This window comes from Globicephala melas, chromosome 16 (assembly GCF_963455315.2).
Source record: "Globicephala melas chromosome 16, mGloMel1.2, whole genome shotgun sequence".
Taxonomy (NCBI): Eukaryota; Metazoa; Chordata; class Mammalia; order Artiodactyla; family Delphinidae; genus Globicephala; species Globicephala melas.
Window position 1 is genome coordinate 82719186 of NC_083329.1, and position 16735 is coordinate 82735920.

At 50.7% G+C, this 16735-nt stretch overlaps 1 protein-coding gene across 1 annotated transcript; it reads left to right on the plus strand.

Annotated features, from left to right (window-relative positions):
• Window positions 1–6523: 6523 nt before the first annotated feature.
• On the plus strand, window positions 6524–9304 carry ACTA1 (actin alpha 1, skeletal muscle). The gene is made up of 7 exons (XM_030839527.3): window positions 6524–6665; window positions 7448–7588; window positions 7694–8018; window positions 8102–8263; window positions 8355–8546; window positions 8632–8813; window positions 8915–9304. Exons 2-7 carry the CDS (start codon window positions 7460–7462, stop codon window positions 9056–9058), a joined length of 1134 nt encoding a protein of 377 aa, XP_030695387.1. The 5' UTR covers window positions 6524–6665; window positions 7448–7459; the 3' UTR covers window positions 9059–9304.
• The last annotated feature ends 7431 nt before the right edge of the window (window positions 9305–16735 follow it).

The window sequence follows — 16735 nt, forward strand, 5'->3', positions numbered from 1 at the left end:
TTTATGTGGCTTTCTAATCTATCTATAAGTTACCATATAATAGGTTATAACCTGTCAGTATGGGGATTCAGTCAGGTTTATGCATTTTCAGGATGATTTACACTGAATTCCATCTTTACCACAGTCTGTCTAGCTAATCTAAGGTGTGTGTAATGCTAGAAACCTTTATAGGTTTTCCTAATGTGGCAACTGATTTAACTGAAGAGTAGTTGTTCTCAAAGGTTTGTCCTGACCAATGTTGTCACTCAGTTTTTATCGGGCTTTAAATAAAGATGGAGTTGTTGGCATATTCAGGCTTTGGCCCAGTTGAATCCTCACTAAACAACTTGCTCCAACAGCTGAAAAGGTCAGGAGTTAAATATGGTGAAGAGAGTCCGGTTCCCGGCTTCACAAAGTGCAGCTCTCGCGCTGTCCCCTGCAGGCTTTAGACCCCGCCTCTGAGCATGTGTGGAAGGACGGCTTCATGGAGGAGCTGCTCTCGGCCGGCCGTCACCAAAGGAGGGAAACGGGCAGCCTCGCCTCTGTCTGCAGCGCGGGGTGCAGTTAGGGATATCCTGAAGGGCACTAGGGGAAGTTAGGGAGAGGAACTTGTCAGACGGCACAAGAATTCTTGTGTTAGAAGACTTTGGTTTTACCAAAAGGTGAGGGCCCTATGGTTCTCACCTGTGAGATCCTGTCAGGTGATGCTGTGACTGGGACACAGGACCCTGCCACCTTCATGCGCTGCCACAAACCCAGTTATCCCCGTGTGACGAAAGCCAGTCTGACGATGACCCCGGCCCATGGACCCGAGGATGTGAAGCTGCTGCTCTCACAGCAGGATGGATGGTTGTCTCATTTTGAGGGAGAAAAAGGCTCTCTCTTCTACCCCTGTTAGAGATGGTAGCCATAGCTCCAAAATGGTTGGGTTTCTTAAAAGTTCTTTTAACAGGAGTACTGAAATTAAGGCCTAAAATATTGAGTAATTTTTTCTTCTAAATTTTAAAAATTTGTTGCGCAACGTAGTCTTCATTAAAGAATTACTGATTTTTATATAAACTGAGTAGTTGACGATGACAAAGTGTAAAGGTGCTGTAAAGGGTGAACATGTTTACTAGGAAAGAGAAAGTGTACTGACTTGGAAAAGGTTTTCTTCACTCCTGTCTTTGAACGCTGCTTGAAAAGTCACAGCTTGTGGCCCCAGTTAAATCAAACAGGAAGGTTGGGGGTTTGATCGTGAGCAACAGGCTTTGTGTGTGGCTGTGTTTTAGGAACTTGTGAACGTGTCGAGGATTAAGACAGAATTTGAGAATCACAGCAAGAGACGGTGCTGGAATTCTTGGTGAGGTGGAAGGCGACTGATGCCCTCAGTTTTAGGGATTTCGTTTCTGAAGAAAACTTTTTAGAAATCGGGTTGTGCTGCTTTTTATACTTTGGGGTCTGAATCGTGTTTTTCACAGCTTCACCCTCCAGGTGTAGGGGGCTGTCGGGAATAGGTGTGAAGCATGCTCCTCGAGGTGACTGGGCCTGAAGGAGAGCCACGCCGAGGTGACTGCAGCCTCGCTCCCCACGCACGTGTGCGTTTTGAGGCTAATAACTACGAAAGTATTAGTGTAGCCTGCCTACCTGTTCCTAGAGACTTTATTCAAGGAACGCTTCTAAAGAAAACAGCTTTCTATATTCCTACGTAAAATTCACTCATTAAAGACCAAGGTATAAGTACTGTAGAAAATGTGAAACCTATTAAGAAAAAAGAAGTGCGTGGAGGAAAATAAACCCCTGTAATCCCACCAGCCAGAAATAACTTCGGTTACCATTTTGAAATATATCCTAGATTGTGCATGTATCAGTATTGGACTGTGCATGTGTTACCTTTTGTAACCTGCTTATTTTGATGTGAGATATTGTGAGCATTTCTGTGTATCTTTAATCTGGTATTTCTCAACCTTCCTTTTTTTTTTAGCATCTTTATTGGAGTATAATTGCTTTACAATGGTGTGTTAGTTTCTGCTTTATAACAAAGTGGATCAGCTGTATGTATACATATATCCCCATATTTCCTCCCTCTTGCGTCTCCCTCCCACTCTCCCTATCCCACCCCTCTAGATGGTCACAAAGTACCGAGCTGATCTCCCTGTGCTATGTGGCTGCTTCCCACTAGCTATCTATTTTACGTTTGGTAGTGTGTATATGTCCATGACACTCTCTCACTTCGTCCCAGCTTACCCTTCCGCCTCCCCGTATCCTCAAGTCCATTCTCTAGTAGGTCTGTGTCTTTATTCCCATCCTGCCCCTAGGTTCTTTATAACCTTTTTTTTTTTAGATTCCATATATATGTGTTAGCATACGGTATTTGTTTTTCTCTTTGACTTACTTCACTCTGTATGACAGACTCTAGGTCCATCCACCTCACTACAAATAACTCAATTTCGTTTCTTTTTATGGCTGAGTAATATTCCATTGTATATATGTGCCACATCTTCTTTATCCATTCATCTGTCAACCTTCCTTTTCATTATCACTCCTCCTAAGGAGACTTCTTAAGACAATTTTCTTTAATCACTCTGCTCCCTTCACCCCCTCTGAAAGTTTAATACCACAAATCTATTGTATATCTTTTTATGTACCACAGCCTTTGGAGCCACGCATCATTATAATATCTAAGATTTTTTTTTTTAACCCCCTAAGAACCAACTTTTCCCCCTTCAAGAATGTATGTCTTCAGGGGCTTCCCTGGTGGCATAGTGGTTGAGAGTCTGCCTGCTGATGCAGGGGACGTGGGTTCGTGCCCCGGTCCGGGAGGGTCCCATGTGCCGCGGAGCGGCTGGGCCCGTGAGCCATGGCCGCTGGGCCTGCGCATCCGGAGCCTGTGCTCCGCAACGGGAGAGGCCACAACAGTGAGAGGCCCGCGTACCGCAAAAAAAAAAAAAAAAAAAAAAAAAAAAAAGAATGTATGTCTTCAGTATTCTTCAAGGTACAATTTTTTTTAATGACTGCCTGACACTTTACCATATATGGCTGTATCATAATTTAACAGGTCTCTCTCTTCTTAACAGTCTTAAAAACACTTGGGTTAATGGTTTGGGGTTGGGTTGGGTTGGGGTTTTGTCTTTTTTCTTACCGTAATACTGGAATAAATCTGTACAAAAATCTTTGTTCATTCCAGATACATTTCAAATGACACCGACTCTTCCTGTTCAGTTAGTGATGACATTGATAAGCGGTCAGTGAACTGTTCTAATGATTTTTAGTGTCCTTTGCTCACCTCCCCCCTCTGTCCTCCTCCAAACACTTAGAAGAAAGGTACTGTACCATTTATCGTTTCTTGTGTTCCAGGCACTTACCTAGTTTCAACCTTCAAATCAGTCTTAAAGGAGTAGGTGGAGTGTCTCTGGAAGCCACCGGCCCCAGGCCACACAGCCCGTCAGAGGGGCGGGTACACCCAGATGTGCTTTACCAAAGTGCAGGCTTTCTTAACTAGTGGGCTGGGGTGGGGACGAGGGGAGCGGAGGGGGAGGAGAGGGGGAGGAGGCCAAAGGAAGCCTCGGATGGAATCATTAGTCCCTTAGAGATGCCAAAGCAGAGCGAGTCCCAGTCTGGGAAAACCAGTAGAAGATCAAAGTCCTCTCTTCCTGCCTGCCACGGTCAGCTGGACATTTGTGGGTGTGTGGCTTGGGAGGGCAATGAGTTGGTTTTTTCTTTCACCCCCCTGCTCACTGGAACGCTTCTGATCTGTGCCTTGCCAGGCAGCCCCCCTCCCTGTTCTTTTTGAGATGACAGAGGACGGCTGCACATGGAGCCATGGCTTCATTTAAGATGTCTTTGGCCCTTCACTGGAAGAGATCCCTCGAGGATCTGTTATGTTCCCGAACATACCAAGTGTTGGAGGAGGTTAAAGGGAGATAGGAAGCAGCCCCGAGCACTCCTAGGGAAGGGTGGGTCTCCCAAGCTGCTGTGTGTCCCAGGACGTGCTGCCTGGCTCACGGAGCCTTGGTTTGCTTCTTTTTAAAGCTAGCGCAGATAGTACCTGCCTCATGTACCTCCAGACAGTTACAGGATTAATGGAGCAACACAAAAACATGTGAAGCACTTTACAGCTTCGTGTCTAAATAGGTAGGAAACACAGTAGAAGGCTTAGACTGCTTGAGATTGGGGACCACAGATATGTGAGGAGCTGAGGGGATGCGGCTGGATTGCGTGTGAGCACAGTGGCTGGGCCCTAGTAGAAGGGCCTGTCAGAGGATCGAGCTAAGGCTGCCCCCGAAAGCTTAGAAGCAGGAGCTCTATGTCGAGCATACCCTGCATGGCTGACCTTTCCTCAGGGTGTCTCTCAAAAGGCTGTGCAGGCAGTGACCCACTTACTCAGGCGTGGGGTGCTGGGGTGATCCCCAGAGTGTACATGTATGGAGACGGCCTTCCACCTGCTCCTCAAGGCCATTTATGAGCCAATGAGAACTCAGCAGGACCAGGATGGGCCTGTGGCTGCCCTGTGATAGCCCTCGGGTACGATTTCAACCCGCGCAGGTGTCCCAGCTGGTGTTCCCAAGCCCACCTCCCCAAGGTTTGCTGTACCAGCAGATCTCCGCTAGCTTGTGACTGCTTGATTCATAGCTTTTCATGTGTGTCTGAATCTAACAGACCCTGAGATTAGAAAAGCTTGCTATAGGAGAGGAGTTGCCCTGAGCAACAGTTCTGGCAAATACCTCCTTCCCCTTTAAGATGTCAACCAAATTCTTAGGTATTCAGTAAATGACAGCATACTTTTTCCTACCTTCAAAACCAAAATTTATTTATTCCCCTTAACACTGCACATAGAGTGCATTTGCCAGGTTTTGTTTTGTTTTTTCTAGTGGCGCCACTTCACACTGCCACAGCAGGACACAAGGTATCGAAAATGAAACGCAGCTCTGCCCATTATTCATGCATTCTCAAGTTTCAGAAACTGAATACGAAGCCACAGTGGCATTATACTCGCTACCGAGGCCCCGTACTAACCAAACTCCTTATTTTGTCATTGACTTTGGCCATTTTGGGGAAGGGCTGCCATGATGTGGGCTGCGGAGACGGGTTTCCTATACTTTTATATCCCTCCTCAAGAGGACCCACACCTGGAGTCCCACCGCCAAATGTGAATGGTAGCTATTTTGGGAACACTCAGCACATCAGAAAAATGAGTGGTTCCATTCTGGCTCACACCGCATCACTGATGTACCCCTTAAAGCATGTCACTGAGTTCATCACAGAAAATTGTTTCTCCTTGTGCCTTCCACAGCAAGGTTAGAACTGTTCTCGTCCGGGAGCAGAGGTGGGGCGGGGGGAGTGAGAAGCGCCAACTGGATAACCTCCTCTGACCCCCACTCCACCTTACCATAAGTAGATAGATCCAAATCCTTCTAGAAAATTAGAAAGGCATATCCCGTATATCAGCGGTATAAATAGAACCGCTTCCGCAGGCGCTGGTGGACCGGTGACTCTACAAGGTGGACTGGGAAGCGGCCGGCCTCGGCTGGGCGTCACCCTCTAAATATAACGATGAGTTTGTTCAGCCTTTGCGGCAGGAAAACGTTTTGCCCATCCTAGAGCGCGACGTCCTTGTCCTCTTTACTGAGAGGAGAGACGGGCGCGGCTTCATCTAGTAAGAACACCTCACCGTTCCCACCTCCAGGTCGCGGCCTGTGACCTTTGCCTTTCGGCCCCAGAAGCAGGGCCCTCAGTGAGCTCCGCCAAGGATGCGGGAGGGTAGGGCGCTCCGCGCGGCCCGCCGCACCCCGGAGCGCGCCAGTCACGCCCTGAAATTCACTGCCTTCACAAGCCCCCGAGCGCTCCGCGCGTCCCCGAGGCGGGCAGGTCCACGGGCCCTGGCTTTGCGCCCGGCGCTGCCACAGCCGGCCCGCGCCTCCTCCCCGGCGCTCCGCCCTTGCCTCCCGCCGCTAGCTGTCTGCCCCACGACAGCTGCGCGCCCGCCCGCCGCTGGTGACCCTCTCCGGTGGGGGTGGGGGCCGACGGGTCGGCCCTCTGGATTCGGGGAGCTCGGGGTGGAGGGAGAGACCAGGTTCGCTGGGGAGCTGGCGGGAGGGGTCGCCTGCCTCCCCTGCCCGGGACGCGGGTGTGACTGCTCCCCCGGTCCTCTCGGGCCCACCACTTGAACACGGCTCCCTCCTCCCTGGAGCCGCACTTGAGGTTCTGGGGTCTGAGCAAAGAACCTGAAGAAGGGGCGAAATGTGGGGCGCACCTCCCCGAGGCCCAATGCGCGCCCAGCGGCCGGGGTCGGGGCAGGGCGGCGGCGGCGGACAGGTGCAGCCCGGGGCGCAGGCGCGCTGGCGCACGCCGCGCACGCGGTGACCCTCGCCGCACCCCAGGCCCTCCGCCGGGCAGCTGCGCGGGGTCGGGAGGGGCCGACCAGCGGGGAGACGCTCCATATACGGCCCGGCCCGCGTTACCTGGGCTCGGGCCAGGCCGCTCCTTCTTTGGTCAGCGCCGGGGACCCGGGCGGGGACCCAGGCCGCGAACCGGCCGGGGGAGGGGGCTCTAGTGCCCGACACCCAAATATGGCTCGAGAAGGGAAGCGACATTCCTGCGGGGCGGCGCGGGGGGAGCGTCCGAGGGCTATATAAAACCTGAGGTGGGAGACGAGCGGCCACCGCAGCGCCCCAGCCGGAGAGCAGCAGGTGTAGCCACCCGCCGAGGTAGGCGGGTTCGGGGTGGGGACAGGGGGACGGGGCACCACCGCAGGGAGTCCGGAGAACTCCGGGTAGGGCCCAGCCGACTCACTATATCAGTCCCAGCCCTGCGTCCTCAGTGCTGCGCCTCCGACCCCAGAGCCACGTGCGCTTTAAAGAAGAGACAGGAAACCTTCGTCCTTTGGAAACTTCTCCAAATTTATGCCCAGCCCCTTCGGGCTGCTCTCCCTGACACTTAGTTTGTGCCCAAGTAGATGAAAGGTTTTGCTCTAGTCGTCCTCAGGGCAGTTCCGTCCCAACCGAGCCGAAGGACAGCAAGGGCCACTACTCCCCGGGTTCGCCGTCAGGCCCAAGGGCGCCTCGGTTGCGAGTCTGGTGTGTCGTGCGGGTCCGGAATAGACCATTCGTCCCCGGGTGGAGCGCCTAAGCCCTTCCCACGGCGTCTCCTTTCACCCTCACAGTCGCCCAGCGGGCAGGGTTCGCGGACCTTGACCCCCTAGGTGAGACCCCGGAGGTGTGGAGAGGGCGGCGCCTGCAGCCAAGGAAGAGAACCCTCAGGGACAGTGTGCCCTGGGTTCCCGGATGGAGAAAAGCTCCGTGTGGTCTCCACCCAGCGCAGGGCCCGGCAGCGAAGCTCGGCCCGGGTGGCATTAATTTCTTCCCCTTCGGGACCGCGCCGGGCTGGGGGCTGGGGGTGTCCATAGGCCCCGGGGGAGGGAGGGCGCTCGGGATGGCGGGGCCTTCCACCTGACACGCTGAGCGTCTCCACGGCCTTCCCGACCTTGCAGAAACCAGACACCATGTGTGACGAAGACGAGACCACCGCCCTCGTGTGCGACAATGGCTCCGGCCTGGTGAAAGCCGGCTTCGCCGGCGACGACGCCCCTAGGGCCGTGTTCCCATCCATCGTGGGCCGCCCTCGCCACCAGGTCAGGCTGCCAGTCCGCGGAGGGAGCCGGGCCGGGTCCCCGCTCAGCCCAGCCCCGCGCCACCCGGAGCCGCGGTAACGAGCTCGTGGTGTCTCCGCTCCGCAGGGCGTCATGGTGGGCATGGGGCAGAAAGACTCCTACGTGGGCGACGAGGCGCAGAGCAAGAGGGGTATCCTGACCCTCAAGTACCCCATCGAGCACGGCATCATCACCAACTGGGACGACATGGAGAAGATCTGGCACCACACCTTCTACAATGAGCTCCGCGTGGCGCCCGAGGAGCACCCCACCCTGCTCACCGAGGCCCCCCTCAACCCCAAGGCCAACCGCGAGAAGATGACCCAGATTATGTTTGAGACCTTCAACGTGCCGGCCATGTACGTGGCCATCCAGGCCGTGTTGTCCCTCTACGCCTCCGGCCGTACCACCGGTGAGTGCCCGGGAGCCGCCCCACCCCCTTCCCGAGCGCCGGGCACTGAGCCGCCGCTCACCGCCCGCCCCACCCCCGCGCAGGCATCGTGCTGGACTCGGGCGACGGCGTCACCCACAACGTGCCCATCTATGAGGGCTACGCGCTGCCTCACGCCATCATGCGCCTGGACCTGGCCGGCCGCGACCTCACCGACTACCTGATGAAGATCCTCACCGAGCGCGGCTACTCTTTCGTGACCACAGGTGCGCTGCTCCCCGGGCAGGCGGGCAGGCGGGCGGCCCGCGGGTCCCCGGGCGCGCGCTGAGGGCTCCTCTCCCGCCCCGCCCCCCGCAGCCGAGCGCGAGATCGTGCGCGACATCAAGGAGAAGCTGTGCTACGTGGCCCTGGACTTCGAGAACGAGATGGCCACGGCCGCCTCCTCCTCCTCCCTGGAGAAGAGCTACGAGCTGCCCGACGGCCAGGTCATCACCATCGGCAACGAGCGTTTCCGCTGCCCGGAGACGCTCTTCCAGCCCTCGTTCATCGGTGAGCCCCGAGCGCCCGCCCCCGGCCCCCGCCCGCTCCCGGGGCCCCTCGCCCGCCCGCTCACGCTCCTCCCCGTGGCCCCCAGGCATGGAGTCGGCGGGCATCCACGAGACCACCTACAACAGCATCATGAAGTGCGACATCGACATCAGGAAGGACCTGTACGCCAACAACGTCATGTCGGGCGGCACCACCATGTACCCGGGCATCGCCGACCGCATGCAGAAGGAGATCACCGCGCTGGCCCCCAGCACCATGAAGATCAAGGTGGGCGGCGCCCCCCCCCCCCCGCCCCGCTTCCCCGGCCCGCGAGGGGCTCCGGGCCGCGGCCGCGTCCCTGACGGACTGTCACTGTCACTGTCTTGCAGATCATCGCCCCGCCCGAGCGCAAGTACTCCGTGTGGATTGGCGGCTCCATCCTGGCCTCGCTGTCCACCTTCCAGCAGATGTGGATCACCAAGCAGGAGTACGACGAGGCCGGCCCCTCCATCGTCCACCGCAAATGCTTCTAGACGCCTCTACGACAGCCGCGACTTCTCCCCAGGACGACGAATCCGCTTGCGGCGCAGGCGGCTGACCTCGAGCCACCGCGCGGCAACTGCCCTCCAACCACCTGCGCTGCTGCCGCCGCAAACCGACACTGTTTATAACGTGTACATACATTAACTTATTTACCTCATTTTGTTATTTGTAAAACGAAGGCCTGTGGAAGGAAATGGAAAACTTGAAGCATTAAACTCAGCCGTTCTGTTATGCTGCGTAAAGTTGTCTGTTGTGTTTATTTGCGGGGGCGGGGAGCGGCCGGGGTCGGGGAGGAAGAGGGACCCCATCTTCCTCCATCACTTTGCACAATACTCCGAATGAGTGCACGCCTTTCAAGACCGTAAGTTAAGTCTTCCCCTGCTCACGGCTCTCCCCTCTGGCTCAGATCCATTCCCCAGACTGGCAGGCGCGCCGGGGCCCGACTTGACCTTCGGGCGTGTCCGGCTCTGCACTGCGCTCGGGTCGGCGGCGGCGCTGGGGCCGCGCGCGGGTGGCCAGGGGACGCCGCAGGCAGGGCGCTGACCGTGGTGCTGGGCCCAGGGGCCGCCCCGCAGCGCGCACTTACGCTCCGCCCGCGGCGGGCGTGGCCTTACAGAATCCGGGTTCCCTCCGGAATCTGCGATCTAACTGAAAGGGCTGTGCTCATTTGTAAGGGAAGATCCCCACTTCTCTTCCCGATTGGGAAGTCCTTTGCTTCGTGCCAGGTGATGGTGGCATAAAGAAGCGCCCTTTCCAGGGTGGGGCGGGGGAGGAGCGGCGCTCAGAGGTGGGAGAAGGGCGAGGAAGGATCAAGTGAACGCTCCGAAAGAAGGACGGCGCATCCTAGCCGGGGAAGGGCACTGGGGGCCGGCCAACAAGGAAATGCCTGCAGGGAAGGGAGCCCAGATGGTGCTGAAGAAGAGGTCAGCAGGAGAGAAGAAGCAACCCCACTCCACTCCCGCGGTGTCTGAAAGGCACAGAACATAGTAACAGTTTGCATTTCTATGAGCGAACACTGCATCTACATATTTTAAAGTAGCCCAGTGTTTCCCAGTCAAGACTTTCGGGAAAAGTGGTCCCTAAATGAAATAGATTCTGACTCAAAGAAGGTAGTACACTCATTCAGAAATAAGTTTATAAGTAGAATTAACAACATAGCTGTGTTATATGCCACTTTGCCATATGTTTATTCCCTCCTGTTATGGCCTATTGAGAAGCTTCCGAAATCATTGAAGCCTGCAAGGTAGGAATACTGCCAAATCCAGATATGAAGAGAATCACCATTCAGTAGAACTTAAGATTTTAATAAAACAAGTATATGATACCAAATCCGCTGAAAGCCATGCATTTATCCACCTAGGATGGATAAAGGTTAGAAACGAGCTAGGGCTTCCCTGCTGGCGCAGTGGTTGAGAGTCCGCCTGCCGATGCAGGCGACGCGGGTTCGTGCCCCGGTCCGCGAAGATCCCACGTGCCGCGGGGCGGCTGAGCCCGTGAGCCATGGCCGCTGAGCCTGCGCGTCCGGAGCCTGTGCTCCGCAACGGGAGAGGCCACAGCAGTGAGAAGCCTGCGTACCGGGAAAAGGGCTAAATTCTAGCCTTCCAGAGATACCCAGGTTTTATGGATAATAGTACATTGGCACAGGCATATCTGAGCAAACAACACACACACAGCCTGAATAATTCGTATAGCCAACAGCTGGGAAAACACGTCAGAATTACACGAGTCAGCTAACCAGCACGTTAAATCTTTTTTAACCAGGACCCCAGGTCTCTTAATTAGGATTTAAGTAAGATATTTAAGGAGGTAATGACCCATTTCTCCTGTGGTCATAATCATCAAATGCCCGAGAGAAGTTTTCAATATAATCTGTAGCATTTCCTTCTGCCCCACCTTTGACGTTGCTCTACTGAAAACGTGCAAAAATTAGGAATTGTGTGTTTCTACTGGAAGTGTGCCAGATGACCTTTTCTTTCCTGGTTCTTCTAAAAGGAAACAAGCATCACACATTCATTGGTGTTCTGTATCTTTCCTGCTCTCCTAGTGGGCTGTGATTATAGGTATTTGGTAAATTGTGTCACCTATATTAGGCCTGAAAGAAGATATTTGGTTGCTATAGTAAAGAATTATATATATATAACATATATATTATATATTATGTATATATAATAATATGCATATATAATTAATGTATAATTATATGTATATATAATTATATACATTTTTATATAATTATATATAATTTTACATGTATATATAAAATATATATAAACACACACACACACACACACACACACACACTGTATATAGAGTGTATATAGTGTGTATAGGGATATACACATGTTTGTGCTGGGTGAGGAGAGCACCCAGCAGCTCTAAGTGCGTTTGCAGTATGAAGAAGCGAGAAGCTCCTGTGTGACAGCAGTGTACTTGGCACTAGAGGGAATAATGTTACGGCTAATTTCCCACTGAAAAGCCATCTCAGAGAATCAATTTTTGGAGCTGTGAGAGAATTGAAAGCAACAAAAGCAATTTCCCCAGCAATCACTTATGGTGTGTTTCCTTAGACCTGGTAGGTCTTATCAGGGATCTCACTGCAGTTATTTCATTCTCTCAAAAGCTCATTAAATAGCCGTAATTTTTTTTCGCACCAAATCTATATTGCTAGTGCCCAGTTGAAGGAAGAAGGGACAAAGAAGAAAATGGGAAGAGAGGATGTGTCAGGATTAAAAAGAAGGATAAGGCTGAGTGGGAAAAATAAAAGGGTCTGGGATTGGGGTACAGTCTGGGTTTTATCATTTAAACCTTCAGCAGTTAGAATTAGACCATGGAATACTGGAGTACCTCCCAGCTGTTTAGTCCCCTGAACTGTCACCCCAGATTTGGCAGAACCCTAAGGGGTTAATGAAATATTTTATTGCCCATCTACTATGTGCCAGGGGTACGGAGAAGCCTAAGATGTGGTCCCATCCTGGGAGTTCACTGTCATGACCCCCGCCATCACCAGGCACTTATGCCTTGACTCCGATCGCCGCAAAGCCTGTTGGAGGAGCTGCCTGGGATATCGGATGCTGTGGGTATCTGGCTGCTTTGCACTCGCCACCACCAGGCCGGCTTCCCTCCCGCACAGCATTGTTTTCTGATGAGGCTGGATGGTTCCAGAAATAGATTCTTACAGGGAAACATCCATCATTGTGCTGGAGAAGACCTGCCCACCCCTGGCCTTGGGGACACAGACTACTGCTGCCTCTCACCTGGCAGTGCCTCTACCCTGAGGACAGGAGTCAGAATGGGCTCAGGCCACAGACCAGCCCTGCCCCTGAGGGCACTCATGTGGCCAGGCCACCTGCCTGCCTTCCTCCCTTTCCTTCTTGCCTCATTTCTGTCGCTGACATTTCCTCTCTGCCCCACACTGTCCTTGGAAGTCACCCTCTTTTGCACTGTCGCTATGTCACGGTCCTTTTGGGGAGTTCCCACAAGCTGATGCGCTGTGTCTGACCTCAGCTCAGAGAGAAGCCGAGAAGACCTGGTGTGATGGCGTGCTGGTGAGGTGGGCAGCGTGGCGGGTCCCACGTCCGGGTCCACCTGCGTCCTTGTCACCCACAGCCAGAGACACTCCCCCCAGCAGGCCATGGGCTGCACCTTCCAGAAGGGGCACGGATGGCAAAGGCAGCTGGAGGTTAGCTGACGTGAATGAGGAATGGGGGCCCCTCATTAAGGGTGGCCCTTTCACTGGGTGCAGGAGCCCTGAGCCTTCTGATTGACCCTGCCCCTGCTTGTCAGTTTCTTAATGGCTTATCCTGATGGAATGGAGCGGGACCCTAAGGGGTCTTCATAGAACAGAAACACCCCCCTCTATGTCCTCTGCCTGCCTCTTGTCTGTAGAAAAACTTTAGCCAATGAATAAATTTATTCAGAGAAGTGAGAAAATGCAGAAGCAAAGAAAAGCAGTCAAACAAAAATAATAATAATTTAGTCATTAAACAAAGTCAAGGATTTTAGTTCCTCCTCAAGGGTTATAGATAATATTCTGAGCCATATCCTGTGAGCTACCTTGTAGACATTGAAACTCCCACCAGGTGGAAGAAGTTAACTACATGATGACCAGACTGTAGCCATGACATAAGCTGCCGCAGCTCCCAGAACTGGCCTCAAAGAAAGGGGAACAAACCGACCCAGGAACTGAAGGCTCACTGTACGGAAAACAATCAGGCTGATGCTGCTCAGACCACCAATGACCAGTTTCAAGACGACGGTCAGAGCTGGCTGTGCTGTTGCTGCATGCAGCCCCCTCCCTCTGCCCATTCACCCCTGAAACTCCCCTTTAAAAGCTCTTGCCCTCTGATTGGCAGGGGAGAATTGGCCTTTGGACATGAGCCCGCCTTCTCCCCAGGTTGCCAGCCTCCAGAATAAAGCAAACTTTCCTTTCTACCAACACTTACCTCTCAAATATTAGCTTTCGAGTGATGAGCAGACGGACCTGAGTTCAGTAGCACTGATGCTGAACAGTTTCTGGGGGTGGTGATTGGGTGAAAGACTCAAATGTGCAAAGGTGATGTTGGCGGTTCTCAGAGCTGTCCATAGAATCAGGATTGCCTTTCCTGTGACAGTCATTGGGGTTTCCTAAACCTTATCACCACGTGGAGAGCTCTGGTCACTGGAGATGGACTCGGGAGTAGAAGTCTCTCTACGTCATGGACCAAGGGTGGCCGTAGCACCCCTGGATCCTTGTTCACCCCATCTTTCCTAGTTTCCTTCATGGGACCTGTATTAAGTTCCTGTAACAGATTACCACAGACTGGGTGGCTTAAAACAACAGGAATTATTTTTTTCCACAGTTCTGGGGTCTAGAACTCCAAAATAAAGGCAGGATTGTCGTCACTTGAGGCTTCTCTCCTTGGCTTGCAGATGCCATCTTGTCCCTGTGTCTGCACGTCCTCTTCCCTCTCTTCATGTCTGTGCCCAAATTCCTCCTTATAGGACACCAGTCATGTTGGATTAAGGCCCACCCTAAAGGCTTTGTTCTAATTACTCCTGTAAAGGCCCTGTCTCCAAATACAGTCACATTCTGAGGTCCTGGGAGTTAGGACTTCAACATATGAATTTGGGTTGGTGGTGACACAATTCAGCCCACAATAGGGACAACAATTTAACCCACTATAGTAACTAAAAGGCCACTAGTAACAATTCATTTTAATGGTCCATTTTACTAGCCCATTCATTTTAATAGTCCATGGACTATTAAAATGTTAATGTTTGTTTGACTGCTTTTCTCTTACGTTATGTCTCTTATGTGTCTTATGTTATATGAAGAACTTTCACATACATTAGCTCATTTTATCTTAGAAGGTAGCTAGGATAGGGATTATTACTCTACTTTCATAAATGATAACAGTGAGGCCTCAAGACTGAGTGACTTGCCTAAGTTTATAAACTTAGTTTATAAATTAGTAAAGGTGGCAGAGGAAAGACTTTAACTTGTAACTCTTGACTCTATTCTTTTATTTTCAATTTTGATGTACCCTTATATTTTATATACATTTCTTGTAAACAGCATAAGGCTGAATAGTTTTCCCAGCCTGACAATTTTGTCTTTTAATTGAGACACTTTGTCCGTTTATATTCAATGTGATTACTGGCATATTTGGGTTTAAATCTATCATTTTATTTTGTACTATTAGTCCAGCCTGTTCAAAGTCTAAAATTAATCAATATTTTTACTTTCCTTGGACAACACGAGACCCTTGAGGACTTCTAATTCATCCATTTATTTTCATCCTGACTCATCACATATTTTCATTCTATCTTTATAAACTCTTACATATTATTATTTATCATACATCAGTCATGGTTTTAACCTTCTCAAAATACTGTAATTGTCTTATAGAGCTTAGATTTTCTTGTATATTAATAATTTTCTCTGCTCATTTCTTCTTCCCTATGGGTACCTTCCAAGGGAGATTATTCCCTTACACCTGAAGCACAGTCTTTAGAATTTCCTTTTGTGATGGTGTGTTGGTTGCAAAATCTTTCAGTTTTTGTTTGCTTATGTGCTTATTTCTCCCTCATTCTTGAAAGACACTTTTTTCTCATAAAGAATTCCTGGATAACAGTTATTTCTTTTGGCATATTGAAGATGGCATTTCTCTGCCCTCTAAGTGCTATTGTCGCTGTTGAAAAGTCAGCAGTCTAGTCCTTCTTTGAGGAAATCTGCATTTCCATTTCCCCACATTTCAGCTTAGAATTTTTTTTCTTTTTGTCTTTGATATTCTCAGAGAAAATCTTAGAGAAAATATTGTTTCTCTATGTCATACCTAATTGTAGGTTTCTTTTTACTTATCTCGTTTGGGATTTACAAGCTTTTGAATATGTGGATTGCTGTCTTTCAACAGGTTTGGGACATTACCAGCCCTTGTTTCTTCCAACGTTGCCTTCAATCCTATTTTTTCTCTCATCTCATTCTGAGGAATTGACAAATTGGGCTTCACCAAGTTTAAAATAGTTGCTCATCAAAGAACACCACTAATAAAATGAACAATCAGGCCACATACTGAGAGAAAATATTTGCAAAACGTGTACCTGACAAAGGGTTGGTAGCCAGCCTATATAAAAATAACCTATAGGGCTTCCCTGGTGGCGCAGTTGTTGAGAGTCCTCCTGCCGATGCAGGGGACACGGGTTCATGCCCCGGTCCGGGAAGATCCCATATGCTGTGGAGCGGCTGGGCCCGTGAGCCATGGCCGCTGAGCCTGCACGTCCGGAGCCTGTGCTCCGCAATGGGAGAGGCCACAACGGTGAGAGGCCCGCGTACAGCAAAAAAAAAAAAAAAAAAAAAAAAAACCTATAAAATACAATAACAGACAAAAATGCAATAAAATGGGCAAAATATTTTGAACAGACACTTCACAAAAGAATATATAAATGGCCAATAAAATAAGCATACAATCATACTCAATGTAATCAATGGCTGTTGTCAAAAACAAAAAAACAGAACAAAATAACAAGTATTGGCAAGAGTATGGAGAAACCGGAACGCTTGTGCGTTGCTGGTGAGAATGTAAAATGGTATAGCCGCTATGGAAAAATGTTATAGCAATTCCTAAAAAATAGAATTACCATATGATGTGGCAATTCTACTTCTGAGTGTATACCCCAAAGAAATACAAGCAGGGACTCAAAGAGGTATTTGCACACCCATGTTCATAGCAGGATTATCCCAATAGGCAAAAGGTGGAAGCAGCCCAAGTGTCCATTAATGGAGGAATAGATAAAATGTGGTGTATATGTACAATGGAATATTATTCACTCTTAAAGGGAAGGAGATTCTGACCCATGCTACAACATGGATGAGTCTGAAGACGTTATATTAAGTGAAATAAGCCAGTCACAAAGGGACAAATACTGTATGATTCCACATATATGAGGTACTCAGAGGAGTCAGATTCATAGTGAAAAAGTAGAAGGGTGATTGTCAGGAGCTGGGGGGAGGCGGGAATGGGGAGTTAGCTTTTAATGGGGACTGAATTTCAGTTTGGGGGGATGAAAATTTTCTGTGGATGGATGGTGGTGATGGTTGCACAACAATGTAAATATACATAATGCAATAGAACTGTAGACTTACAGATGTTTAAAATGCTAAATTTAATGTTATGGGTTTTTTTTTACCA